The 13843-nt window shown below is 42.5% G+C and overlaps 2 protein-coding genes across 2 annotated transcripts; one reads left to right on the top strand and one right to left on the bottom strand.

Moving 5' to 3' along the window:
* Positions 1-4063: 4063 nt before the first annotated feature.
* Positions 4064-7056, top strand: si:dkey-165a24.9 (G-protein coupled receptor 4). Its single transcript, XM_061709805.1, has 2 exons — positions 4064-5038; positions 6129-7056. The coding sequence occupies exons 1-2, from the start codon at positions 4401-4403 to the stop codon at positions 6550-6552; spliced, it is 1062 nt and encodes a 353-aa protein (XP_061565789.1). The 5' UTR covers positions 4064-4400; the 3' UTR covers positions 6553-7056.
* Positions 7057-8245: 1189 nt separating this feature from the next.
* LOC133420550 (prostaglandin D2 receptor 2-like) lies at positions 8246-13494 on the bottom strand. The gene is made up of 2 exons (XM_061710244.1): positions 13443-13494; positions 8246-9826 (listed from the first exon to the last, which is right to left on the bottom strand). Exon 2 carries the CDS (start codon positions 9796-9798, stop codon positions 8698-8700), a length of 1101 nt encoding a protein of 366 aa, XP_061566228.1. The 5' UTR covers positions 9799-9826; positions 13443-13494; the 3' UTR covers positions 8246-8697.
* Between the last annotated feature and the right edge of the window lie 349 nt (positions 13495-13843).

Here is a 13843-nt window from a genome sequence, read left to right as displayed (position 1 = left end):
GTGAAACATACATGCTTTTGCCAGAGATTTAAATAATGATGCATTAGAAATCTGAAGTGTTGGTTTGCCTTGATAAAGATTCTTAGTTTTTGGTGAATACATGAACTTTTTATTTAATCCCACCATGTCAATCTTTGAACTTGACATGTCACATTGATAGTTGGAAACCTGAGACATTTCTTTCTCTACTCATCATCATCTCCCTTCGTTCATTCGATCACATTTATGTCAAATGTTACCAGAAAAGTAAAAACAATAGTCTGTTAGTAGAATTAACATCACAACACTAATTTCTATTCACTTCATAAGAGGGATGGCGATGCACTCTAAGGTCTTTATTCACAGTAGAGCCCTGCACGGGACTGTTTTCTTCATCCCGCTCCCGCTGAATTTCTGACCATCACCGCCCGCACCCGCAACGTGTCTCTGAGAATTCATGCCCGCACAATAATAGAGATGCATTAGTTTAGTGTCTTCTCCCGTCCTGCAAAATAAATGTTGTCCTAGACTAATCTATCTGATTTAATGTTAACATGATCATTGTGGAGCTTGATGGATAATTGACAGTTCATAGGCCACCTGACCGAAAGTTAGATGCAAAAACAATTATTGTCATCATCACACAAGCTTTTTCGCCTTTCGCGCATGCATCAATTATGTAATTGAGGTTATAGCAATGAGAATAGGCTGTGAGTGTCTCAAATAACACTAATAAATAACAAAAAAATAAACAAAGTTAACGAATGAAACAAATAATTTAACAAATGAATCGCTTGGCCATTATATTGCTGTGGAGGAAGAGAATGCTGCTGACCGACTGTGGTCCCAATCCCGCGTCTCTCTTCCAACATGCGCCCACAGACACTAAATGCAGTTTCTCCAAATATCTGACTGGCATTGCTTTGTCTTTGTTTTGTAAAGACCTTGTTTGAGGTTCTTTTTCACGTCATTGATTTCCATCTTGTCGATAGACTACATCCCGATCCCACAGCTTTTTTTTTTAGCCGCCCGCTCCGGCGAGATTTGAGTTGGGTCCCAAGGGACCCGGCGGGAGCCAATCCCAATGCAGCCCTCTAATTCACAGATCAGAAGTTAAGACAGTAAAAAAAGAGAAATCCTAAAAATGCTTTATCTTCATTGTAAAAAAGGAAAAATGCATCCATATGAAGATTTGTGAGTCTTAAAGGAGTGGATTAACTTTTCATTCAAGAAGTCAATACAGTGCTATTAGGAACACATGGTGCTGTTAATAAAATGAAAAATCCTAATAGAGCAAGAACCTTAACCTGCAAGTTGAAATGGTGGTGCTTGGAAGTAACAGTCATGCAGTCACACTTTCCCTCTTCAATACAAACAATGAATCTGGTTTCTGTGGATTTTCCTTTTAGTTTTTCAGGGGGTAGCACCAGCAGGTGTAGAGGAAACTTCCTCTGTACACCAATGGATGGATGTACAACCAATTAGAGAAACTAAACATTTGACAAAGGCAGAGGGATAAACAAACTATTATTACCAACAATAGATATTGGAAATGTAGTGCAGTGGAGTAGGAACACCAGTGAGTGGCGGTTTTGCATTAAAGGCTTGGTTGAACTGGAAGGTGACTCTTGGATTCACCTGTATGTGTCATTGCTTAAAGCCCCCTCCCTTGTTGCGACTGGTGTGGTACATACTTTGGGAAACTATATAGAGCTTGGTTGGGGTGATACTGTCACGGTTTGTTACTTCCTGTTTTATTTTGTGTTTGAGTTCTTGTTTGACCTTCCTGTTTCCAATCGGCCCTGATTGTCTGCACCTGTGTCTCGTTAACCCTTGTGTATATCTGGTCTTGTCTTTCCCCTGCTCCCTGCTGGTCCGTACTGTTTGTTCCTCCGTGTTTTCAGCTCAGGTTTTTGTAGTTTTTGACTCTTGTTTTAAGCTCTGGTTTTTTGTATCCTCTTCAGCAGCGCTTTTGGTTATGTTTGGACAAATAAATCACTGTTTTTTGGGAGCTCCTGCCTTCTGATCTCCTGCATCTGGGTCCTACTCCAACCACACCGTAACAGATACGCATGTAAAAGTTCCCTCTGATGAGAGAGAACCTCTGCAAAGTAAATGCATTGGCTGGGTGGCTTAGTTTTTGAAGCTGCAAATAAATATAGAAATAGATGTTTTTATTAAATAGTAATGAAGCTTCTCAATACAAGCAGAACCACCTGCTGGAACGAGCTGAGCCTCTTTTGACATATTCCAGTAAAATAATCTAGAAGCCCTGACCGACCCTGTACAGTAGGTGAGCAGTACCATTTTGGAAAAAAAGAGAGAGAGAGAGAGAGAGAGAGACCTTTTATGCTGGTGATTCAGAAAGAAGATAAGACCAAAAGTGGATAAAATTACATGGAAAAACAAGAGTCTGTTATCGACAGGAAAATTCCCATTAGCGTGTCCTGATTATACTGTACGTAGCCTTCACACCTCCGTCTGTGGGCCCCACATGTGTGGTACCGTGGTGCTGATCATGTCCTGTTGATATGAGTCAACGCGGAAAGATCATAATACCTGAGACGTAGGCTACACAGTAAAGTGAACACTGTTCACTCTACTTGTTGCAGGATTAGAAGTGCTGCATCTTTAAAAGTGTTGTGACTTTCTGTGAAACGGGAGGATGTTAAAACAAAAAGGAGGTCGTAGAAAGCAGGGCATATTTTTCAAGTCTATCCCAGTAGCCCAGATTGTTGATGGTCCATGCAGACCCCACCTCTCTGACCTTTCTATGTGCACATGCACGGCTCTCTGACGTGACAAGATTAAATCCTGCCAGAAACAGACTACTTCCTGTGATACGCAGGGAGCCTGCCGTCAGGTTGCTGTGCTGGAACTTTTCCTCAGGGAAACTTTAAGCTCTTTATCTGGCTACACACTCAGTTGGGTTTACTCAGAGGCACCAGGGTAGAGGGAGGTATTGATGTCTCTGGGCGCTTTCACTTTATTAGTAACCGTCTTGCATTATGCCATAAATCAGAGATATGTGACATTTAAAGGAAGTAAACTGGGTATATACACCCTCCCTTTGAAACCATGCGGTAAAAATACTGCCCAACACGTATTGTCTCAATATAGCTATTCTTTACTCAAACAATTTCAATTGTGTGAGATTTCTTCCTCTTTCTGGTGCCTGTGAAAAGTTACCCACGGTTACATTTAACCCACTCACAGTCGTCGCACTGTTTTAATTAAAGCAGTTTGCAAAGGAGCTGTTTATCTTTAACTTTTAATTTAATTCTTTATCAGTTTTAATACAAAACTATCTTGTTTAAAAGGCTTGTTATGTGCCCTCTATTTCTATCAGATATGTTTAAAACTACACACGAGCACCCACACAAGCCCTGGTTTGTCTGTCTTTCTAGGGATTTCACTTTGATATAATTTGTTCTTTAGCTTCTTAGCCTATTATTAATATCAATACAAATATAGTTAATCTTATTAATGCTGTAATTCTAATCTGAACCACAAAACCAAGGTTTGACCCTGAAAAATCACAAACTCAACAGTTTGGCCGCACAAAACCTGCAGGACTATATTGTGTTGTTCGACCTCACAGATGTAGGAAAACAAGAATACACACAATATAACGTGACCATATGAAAATATTTGTGTCAGCTGGACTTATACCACATAATATATGTTCTAGATACACTGACAGCTTTAATGTATTAAAATTGGAGTAAAGATTCACAAGAAGCTAATTTGAACATTTTTCAGTAACGGGAAACTTCTCTACACTAAATATGAAAATTGTTGGTATTTCAACAAAAAAAAGTCCCAGTTTTATAACTGACATTAACATATGTTGGATGTAAAAGGTTTAGAGTTAAAATGTGTAATTAGACTTAATTGGAAACGATGATTCGTAGGTAATTAATGGATGCTCCCCATCAGTGCTCCCCTCCGAGCAACTGTCCATCCTAGCCCTCGTCCCCAGGGCGGCACAGAAAAAAAGAGACTGGATGTTTTTGTTCTGGGGCAGAAAGGCGTTCTCCTGCCTCAGGATGTTGCCTTTAAAGCTGAAGAAGTGGGCTTCCTGCAGAGGAAATGATTGCAGAATGGACAAGGCTTGGGCGAGACGCCGTGTTCTCGACATTTGGTGAACACAGGTCACCAGTCCAGGACAGGGCTGCACACTTTGGTGGACTGAACTGGAGTGTCTCAGTTCCTCATGCACCTGTTGATGCCGAGCCGTCGGAGGGCGACCACACTGGATCCAGGATGCTTTGCAGACTCCTTGCCTGACAGGATGAAAGGAGCCTGAGCTTTTTCCCAGCTGAATGGATTACTGAGTTTTGTGCAATGGACGGATGGCAGACGGATGCACAAAACAACTTTTTACGTTGTAGATGACTGGTTATTCTTGAGTCTTCATCATGTCTCTGACTGAGGCGTCTCCAGCTTCTCATGTCAAGTGTTTGTCCAGCAGAGACACGTCCAATGACACCTGCAACCTCCCCCTGGACACGGACATGTTTGGCCTGACTTTCATCTACGGCGTCATCTTCTCCGTGGGTCTGCCCAGCAACCTGCTGTCCCTCTGGGGGCTGTACCAGCTGGGCCGCTCAGGCGGGGGCGGCTGCCAGCTGGTTTACATCCTCAACCTGCTGCTGTCCGACCTCCTGCAGCTGCTCACCCTGCCGCTGTGGATCCTCTACCTGCAGGGCGGACACTGCTGGCCGCACGGCCAGCTGACCTGCGAGCTGGTGGGCTACGTGTTCTACGTGAACATCTACGCCAGCGTCATGTTCCTGTGCCTCATAGCCATGGACCGCTGCCTGGCCATCGTCTACCCCCTCAGCAGCCGCCGGGTGCGCACCGTGAGGGTGGCGGCGGTGTCGGGGGTGGCCGTGTGGACCCTGACCTTCCTGTTCTGCCTGAGCGGGCTGCTGCCGTCCGTGTTCGACTCCGACAGGCTGCTGTGTCTGGAGCAGTACCCCGTCAGCCCCAGATACGCCCACTTCAAGATCATCACCGTGGTGCTCGGTTTCCTGCTGCCTTGTACCATCCTGGGGTGAGCTGGAGCTAAAGTTGCTTTCATCAATGAAAATTATGACTAAATATCGTCGTCAACATCAAACATTATGACCTGACGAAAATGCTTGTCATGTGACGATAACGATGATTAAATATATAATGCAATATCGTAGATGGACTAAAACGAGACTAAAATGTAGATTACAAAAAAAAAATATCTCTTCATTTTTGTTGACCAAAACGAGACGAAATGTTCAACCAAAGATCCTTAATGTCCATGTTTTCAGTAGTTTCCTCTGGTTTAGTTCTGCTGCTGGGTGACGTCACGTCCTCAATCCCAGTCGCTGCAGCGGGGAATCAGATCCAGAAGATGCAGCTGCAGAGTTAGAGGCTGATGCTGTTAACGCAGAGCTCTAGGTTCACGTCAATTAAAAACAAAGTTACATAGAGAAAAGCGGGGATCTGCTCTGGGGCTGGAGAAGAAGAAGAGAAAATGTTTGGATACACTTTCCTACATAGAGGTGGAAAAGAAAACCCAATGTGTCGTTGAAAAAGAAAAAGATGGGGAGAAATGTGGAAAAATAAATATGTTGTAAACTCAAATTAGAGTCTTCTGTATCTGGAATGAATGTATTCTTGAGTCTATAAGGTAACAATAATATAATAATAAGATAACCCTGTTTGAATTGTAAAATGGGTTTGGCTAAATACAATCTTTGACTAAAACTAGACTAAAATGGTCCTGGACAATTCTGACTAAAATAAGACTAAAATGCTCAGACTTTTAGTTGACTGAAACTTGACACGACTAAAAGGAGAATGAACGTGACGAAAACTAATAAAAACTAAAATGATAGCTGGACCCAAAGACTAGACTAAAACTAAAATTGAAACAGACTGACAAAAACAACACTAGCTGGAACTAAGTTGTAATATCATTGTATTCATTTATTTTTCCTCGTCTTTAATTGTTTAAATTTGTCTGACGGTAAATCTGAAGCAGACTCTTTACAAACACATGGGACCAATGTTTAGAAATGGGGATAAAAAACTAACCCGGTGGACTAAAGGCATAAAAACATGAGAGTTTGAACAGATTGCTGATCTGCGCCTCCGTCCCTCCTCAGGTACACCTCGGCCCACATCGGCGTGACACTCCGACGCTCCCCTTCCCTCTCCAGCCACGAGCGCCGCAGAATCGTCGGGATCCTGGTCGTCATAACTGTCAACTTCATCGTCGTGTTCGGACCCTACCACCTCGTGGGCGGATACAGGTTTGCGTCCCTGCTGCAGACCGACGACCCCTGTGAATTCGAACGCTCAATATTCCTCGTCTACCGCCTGTGTTACGGCCTGACCAGCCTCAACACCCTGCTGGACCCGCTCTTCTACATCTTCCTGTGCCCCGACGCCCGGCTGGAGCTGCAGAGGTCCCTGCCGTGTCTGGGCCGGGGCCAAGGCCACCACAAGAACGCCACCACCACTGACACGTATCAGCTCGACAACCAGAGGGAGAGCGAGACTAAACTTGGCAGCTTTGTAGCAGTTTGAGCTGGATCTGACTGTGCATCACACCAAACTACACAACTGTGCCACCCTGTGGAAATATATGTGCTTGACTCGTTTCTGCATCTTCATTTGAATAAATGTGCTGATACAAGTTTAGTTTCTCATGAACATATCATCAGAAATTCTGCACAAATCATTTTTTTATACCGGGCAACTCCAATCCACTGTCTTACATTTACTCAAACTGTTAATTTATATGATTTGTGGCCTCAAAAAACAGCAAATAGAGACAAATGGAACCAGAATCTGAATTTACCTGCTCATATAGTGAGAATACTTATTCGTACCGACCTCCACAGGGACATGGAAGTTAGCCATTGTGCAAAAATTCCCAAATTACACTTTACTTTGTGTAAAGATGGGGAAAAAAAGAGAAGTTGATGTGAATCCGTCTATAAAAACCGTAATGTGACGTAAGTGTAAGACATGTGTGACACTGCAACAGCAGGCTGCTTTTCTCTCTTTATTCATGTTCTGAAATGTCAGAATAGAAGAATCTAGAAAAAATAAAGCAGAAATGCAAAGCAGATGTTTGCAGCTGTATTTACTCACGAGAACGTTGACTGAAAACAAAGAAAGTGCTGCGCCTGCAAAGAAGAAGCCTGTTTATCAGCACTTGTAGCTACTGATAACATCACACTCCCCGTGCAGCTGTGACCTAGAGCTTATTTTAAAAAGTGTGAAATTGAAAAGAATGAGTTTTATTGAACAAAATACGAGTAAATACTGAAAATCTGAATCAAAATAAGGAAATGGAGCAGAATGGTGTTTGTTCTTCTTCAGCACAAGCATTGAGAAACTGTTTATCACACTGACGGTGCAGCAGATAGTTCTGACTCTGCTGGAAACAATTCACACGTCTGTCATATCAGGAAACCTTAAAGCCACTTGAAGCAGTCTTCATTCTTGAGAAAGCAACGTCAGTTTTTCAGCCGCAGAATGGTAACACAGTTGAATAAGTCATCTTGCATATGTTTTACATTTACAGCCAACATGTGATAGGTTATATCAATGTATGAACATTGAGGAATGAAAGTATATTTGGTGGCAGGGGGGGGTAGAGCTTAGCTTCCCACTACATTATCATACAGTTGATGGTTTAAGTCAGAAGAAATGGAAAAGTACTGGCCTTTTCTTTAGGTTCAGGTTGAAAGGAGACACATCATGCCCTTTGTTTCAGAAGCTGACACAACTTCCTGAGGTATTAATGAAATGTTTGCGACACACTTGGTCAAAGTACCACAGGAATACACTACAATGGCTTCCTTTTCGAGCACATCGTCACCACTCTGTCCGAATCAGTCCTAGGAGTCCACTTCATCCCTCATCCTCTGCAGGGGTTGCCTCTTTCAGATGTGTCCTGAAGCTTTGTGGTGCCCTCCTCCAAGGTGGGGGGTCCATTCTTCCTGATCTGGGTCTTTGATGTCACAGTATCCTACAAATCTGAATGTTTTTAGACTTAGGCATAACAAAACCGTATCACTTTGTTGGTTAAAATCCCGACTTTATCAACTAGACATGCAAATATACTCTCAAGCGCAGAAAAATACATTTTTTGTTGTTTTTGTTCAGTTCTAAGGGTAGTGAAAGATCCTCGTTTCGTTTGTCTGGTGCACCATAAGAAAACCAGGGAACAGAATCAAAGTTAATACAAGCTTTTATTATATCATGAACAATGTTTTCCAGCCGGAGGTACACTTTTCTCAAACCACAGAGGTAGGAGAGAAATGCACACTGTGGTCATCAATCCAGTCATATTCATACTGAAAAATGGAGGTGCTTTGTACATTGTAGGAGCCGATGTTAAACCTTATCTGTTGAACCTTATCTGGGAGGCCAACTGCAAGGAAAGAAACTTAAACATGTCACACTTTCAGCCATATATTTCTGTTTATCTCTAATCCGACATGCCAACCCAGCAAAGATCTACGACAACTAAAACTCAGAGAAAAACAGGAGAGGACCAATCAATCTTAAACACCCGTTCCTCTTCACCGTCCTCACCTAACTGAGCTAATCAGTCTGGTCATAAAAACAGGAAGTGGTTCTGCACTGAGAGCAACCATCAGTGTACAATCTTATAGAAAAAAACCCTCATACCTTTAACAATTTCATAAAATCCTAACACTAGTTACTGAAACTTTCGGTGTGCACTTGCTCCTCTCCTTTCAGAGCTAACATCGCCACTGAACTTTTTTTCCTCAGACCAGTCTCAGAGTTGCTGATGGCGCTATGAACAGTGCTGCGGCGCCGGGTCAGCTCCACCAGATCCTCCGCCAGCACGCTTTCCATCACCGCCCCGAGGGAATGCCTGATCTTACGGCACAGGTCCGGGCAGCTGAACACGTACAGGACGGGGTTCAGGACGCTGTTGAGGAAACCAATGGTCGTAGCAACCGGAAGGGCCCTCTTTGCAAACTGATTAACTGGATTTTCGACGGTGGTCAATATCTCCATGAGGATGAAGATGTGGTACGGTGCCCAGCAGACAATGAAGCTCACAACGACAGCAAAGACAAGCCGGACGAACCGGAAAGGCCGCTGGCAGCCTCTGCGGGCCAGGCTGGTGCTCACAGCGACATAGCTGGAGACGATGATGAACAGAGGGATCAGGAAGGCCATGAAGAACTTCATGAAAGCCAGGCCTTGCTTGCGCTGGTTTTCCAAAGCCTTCATGTCACACTGCTTGTGAGGGGGGAATAGTTTGTAGTTGTAGTAGCAGAGGATTTTGCCGCTGGGGGTGGGAATGATGTCGCGGAACATGTAGAAGGGAATCGTGCAGATCACAGCCATGGCCCAAATCACCGCGCAGATCTTGCTGACTAATTTGATATTTCTGTAGTTCTGGCTCCAGACAGGTTTCAGCACCATCAGGCACCGGTCCATGGAAATAGCTGCCAGCAGGAAGCCGCTCACAAACATGTTGAGGAAGAAGATGGAGGAGTGGATGCAGCAGAAGCTTCTTCCCATGGTCCAGGTGCTTCCCCTGGCCAGGTAGACGGTGAAGAAAGGCAGGGAGGCCGTGGCGAGCAGGTCTGACGCCGCCAGGTTCAGGATCCAGATGCTGATGACGGAGCGGCGGACATGGAAGGCCACCACTCCCAGGATGAGGAGGTTTTCAATGATGCCGATGGTAGAGACCATCCCGTGGAGTGAAATGGTAAAAAGATCCAAAGAACTCATTCTGGTTGTGCCATTTGTGGTCTGGTTGGAGTGACGGTCCATCATGATGTGAGGAAAAGCTTACTGCTGAGATCTGTAACAGAGGTGCAGACATGAACGTGCATTAATTAGACATAAAATTTCAAGGAATAAAATCCTTGAAATTTAGCAGAAAAACGTCAGCTTGTTAAGAGTAATGACCAGTTAAATTCTCAAACCTTTACCTTTTTTTCATCTTGCTCTTTCTTTCTTTTTAAATGGGCGGGGTGTTCAAAATAAAATGTGCGTTTGTTTGATTTTTAATTAACCTCTTCTGATATTTGTATAAAATCATAACTGAGACAAGATACATATTTTTCTGTCCCCACTGTGGGTAAACACGGTGTTGATGTACACAGTTTCCATAAATGTTCAATATAGACTGGATTCTGGATTCTCAGCTCAATCTGCTGCATGTAATTAACAGAATGAGCTAAAAAGTAGATCTAGCGTGCATCTTTGCAGACTCCTGGGATGGTTCTGGTGGGACCGCTCTCACTGACTAGACTGGTTCTGACTTACAGCAGCGGCCGGGCCGCGGGACTTCTGTCCACGGTTGGACCTAGAGGTGGAAGTTAAATTTTGGCTTCAGATCCTGATCTATCTTTTCTTTAAAACACTATTACTGACATTGGGAAGGTTGGCGTGACCTTAGTTGCTTTGGTTAGTAGAAAAAAATTCTAACTTTCTTTTGTAAAGCCTTTTTCTACACCAGGTTGTAAAAATAATCCAGTGAATTGATCATGTCATGTCATTTTTTCAGCTTTATCATTTTAGTGGCTTTATCATTTAACCATACATATCTAAAGGTGTTTCTGCTGCAATTTGATGACCGTCCGTGAGTCAAGGCCAGCAAGACGTGTGACGGACAAACTTGCAGCCATAAAAGAAGTCTGGGATAAGTGAGTGGAGCGGCTGTGACTGTGTAACAGTGGATTAGCAACTGGTTCCATGCTATTGTCTTCTATCCAAAGGTCGTTAGCCTTTCCGGCAGTATATGCCCAGCAATCCAGCAAGATATGGGATCAAGGTGCATTGCAATGTCAAATCAAGCTATGCTTGGAAAATGGAAAGATGCCCAGAGAATAACCAGGGGATTCAAGTTGTGCTGATGTGACGGAGGGACTGAGGGGTCACAATCTGACATGTGACAATTTCACCTCTTATGAACTCAGACAGCAGCTCCTGAAGAGGAAGATCCAGAGCCGGCCCAAGGCATAAGCGAACTAAGCGGCTGCTTAGGGCCTCGTGACCACTAGGGGGGCCCCAAGAGTTAAAAAAATAAAATACATTTTTATGTGTGAGTGATGATTCATACACTATCAAAGGTATGTTATTGTACAAAAACACAATAATTAATATTATTACATAAACAATATTATGCTAACAGACTAGAGTAGATACTGCTGGCATATTGACTGCTGCCTCTCGGCTCCAGAGCTCCACTGGTAATGTGTTTATTCAACTGTGCATTGCGCACGGCACGGCAAAAGAGAGGATAAAAGATGGAGATGAGAAAAAACGGAAAGATAAAGGTATGTTTGCATGTCTTAGTGTAACGTTATTGGCAGTAATAGAGGGCCCCAAAATCTAATTTTTGCTTAGCGCCCCATGGAGGCTTGGGCCGGCCCTGGGAAGATCACCATGGTTGGTGCAGTTCGAACGAACAAGCCTGAGCTCCCACTTGCACTGATAGCGTTGCTATAAGCAGATTCTCATACTGAACTACCAACAATTGATGTTATAATGACCATGATTTTTTTTTTTTTTCATTGTCTTGTTTTTCTTCTGTGCATGATGCTTTTCTTTCTTTTTTAGCTACTTTTATTATGGTGATTGTTTTTTTTTTTTTTTCATTGACTTTTTTTCTTCTCTACTGTGCTTGATGCCTTTCGTTTTAGCTACTTTTATTATTGACTCACTTGTCTTTTAATTACTTTTATATTGATATACTTTTATATGTCAAGAAGAAGGGTATATAGTGTATATATGTATTAGTGTTGTTATAATTATTATTATTATTGTTATTGCTATTATTATTCTTTTATCTATCAGATATTCTTATATTGCAAGAAGGGGCCGGACTAGATAAGCATTTGCTTCTTCCTGTCCCTTCTTGAACAAAACTGGTTGTGCTTTATTATTGTTGTTGATGCATGGTGTGCTTTTTTTTTGTTTTGTTCAAGATGAATAAAGATCAAATCAAATTAAAAAAAAAGCGTCAAAAGAGAGAGAAGTATTTCCCTTCACGGCCACCACCACTCTAGTCTCTTACCTCCCAAAGAAAAACAATAATGTAGTTCTTCTGGGCACACTGCACACAGACGGTGACGTTAGCGATCATGAGGACAGGAAGCCAGTCATCATCCTAGACTACAACTGCAGCAAAGGAGGTGTGGACAACCTAGATGAGGTGATTGGAACATAGAGCTGCAGAAGGATGACTGCCTGCTGGCCCCTGGTCATCTTCCACAACATCATTGAGGTTTCCTCCTACATTGAGGTTTCCTCCTACATTGAGGTTTCCTCCTACATTGAGGTTTCCTCCTACATTGAGGTTTCCTCCTACAATGCCTTTGTGATTTGGAGAGAGATCAACCCGACCTGGATGTCTCGAAAGCAGAACAAGAGGAGGATGTTCCTGGAGCAGGTAGGAAAGGCAATTGTAACTCCACTCATTGAAAGAAGGAAGCATGTCCCCGCCACAGAAGCCTCAGCAGCAGTTGTGAAAGCTCTTCAGGTGCAGGAGCCCCTGACCAACCTGAGGATCCAGCTACCACAGACACTTCCCCAGCCCGGGCAAGTAAAAGGAAGAGATGTCAGTTCTGGCCTCAAAAGGACTGTAAAACACATACTGTGTGCTGCCAGTGTAATAAATATATCTGCAAAGGCTGTGCACTTGCATGCTGCCCTACATGTGCTAATTAGTTGAATGGGTTATGTTATTTTTCATTGGGTTGAATAAAAATGCATTCAAATCTCCTTTTTGCACATTTTTTCTTTACCTTTAGAAATACAAGTGAAGAAGGAAAACTCAGGTATTCACACATTTTGTGGTGAATGACAAGTTGTTTCTTCAAGCAAGATGAAATTTGGTGTTTAAAATTCAATGAAGGTGCTTATAATGTGGGTTTAGTGAAGACTGGTCATTTTGACCTGGAGGACATAGGTTATATACAGAAAATGAGGGTTAAGTCCACCACTGCAACCTTTTAAAAAAAGTGTTTTATACTGAAAGGCTTGGTTGCTTTGCATGTGTTAACATCTTAAAAAACATTTCTGTGTGGTCACTTCTGAAAGCGGTTGCTGTGTAACTAACCTGTCCAGTGTAATAGTAATAGCTAGTAATAATAAAGGATGATATAAGGGGTAGCTGATCAACTTAAACCTAACTCAGAGATGAGGAGGAAGCCGTGAAGACAAGATCATTCTGATAACACAACTGTTTTCATTGATCACCTGCCTCAAACAGATCAGGTTAATCCGCTCACAACCGTTGATTAAGCAGTTGAAACGGCAGTATCAGTTTTCATAAAATTAAAGGAAACTGACATGATTTAATTTCTAATTTAAATTCCTTTGTCATCTTTTTAAAGGGGTTCTCTTTGGCCCACGCTTCCTCAATCCTCCTGCAACCACATTCGTAAAAAGCAAGTAAAAACATGTCTTACCTGGCCACTCGACTAATGTGCCACTGGGAGGTCTGATGAAGCCTCTGTTGTGTTGGCACCATGTGAAAAAGTACACAGAAGTACTTCAGTGTAAATGTACAGCAAAAGGAAGTCAGAAACCTCAAGAGGAACCTTGCTTCTCAGATGTTGTGCAGCTAAGTGACATTTGGTTAAAACTAACTGTCTTCTCACTCTTTATTATAGTCTAATTTACCTTTCTTACTGTAATATAGTCTGGGCCAGTACTTTTCCCACAACATTACATAAAATTTTGGTTTGTCAGAAACGTTTTGTCAGAATAGCAACTTATTCAGATTCATACAGCCCCTCCACTCCTTTGTTTCAGAAACTTTATATTCTCAACATTTATAACATAAATATTTATCAGACATGTGTTTTTA

The sequence above is a fragment of the Cololabis saira genome, chromosome 20, assembly GCF_033807715.1.
Source record: "Cololabis saira isolate AMF1-May2022 chromosome 20, fColSai1.1, whole genome shotgun sequence".
Taxonomy (NCBI): Eukaryota; Metazoa; Chordata; class Actinopteri; order Beloniformes; family Belonidae; genus Cololabis; species Cololabis saira.
Note: the sequence above shows the minus strand (reverse complement) of the source record. Positions and strands in the feature narration are given on the sequence as shown.

What these genes read in the sequence shown, in the direction of transcription:
- si:dkey-165a24.9 (XM_061709805.1), top strand. Translation starts at nt 4,401, where the DNA reads ATGTCTCTGACTGAGGCGTCTCCAGCTTCTCATGTCAAGTGTTTGTCC. An exon ending in CTGCCTTGTACCATCCTGGG is followed by an intron (nt 5,039 to 6,128) that starts GTGAGCTGGAGC and finishes GTCCCTCCTCAG; the next exon opens with GTACACCTCGGCCCACATCG.
- LOC133420550 (XM_061710244.1), bottom strand. Translation starts at nt 9,798, where the DNA reads ATGATGGACCGTCACTCCAACCAGACCACAAATGGCACAACCAGAATG.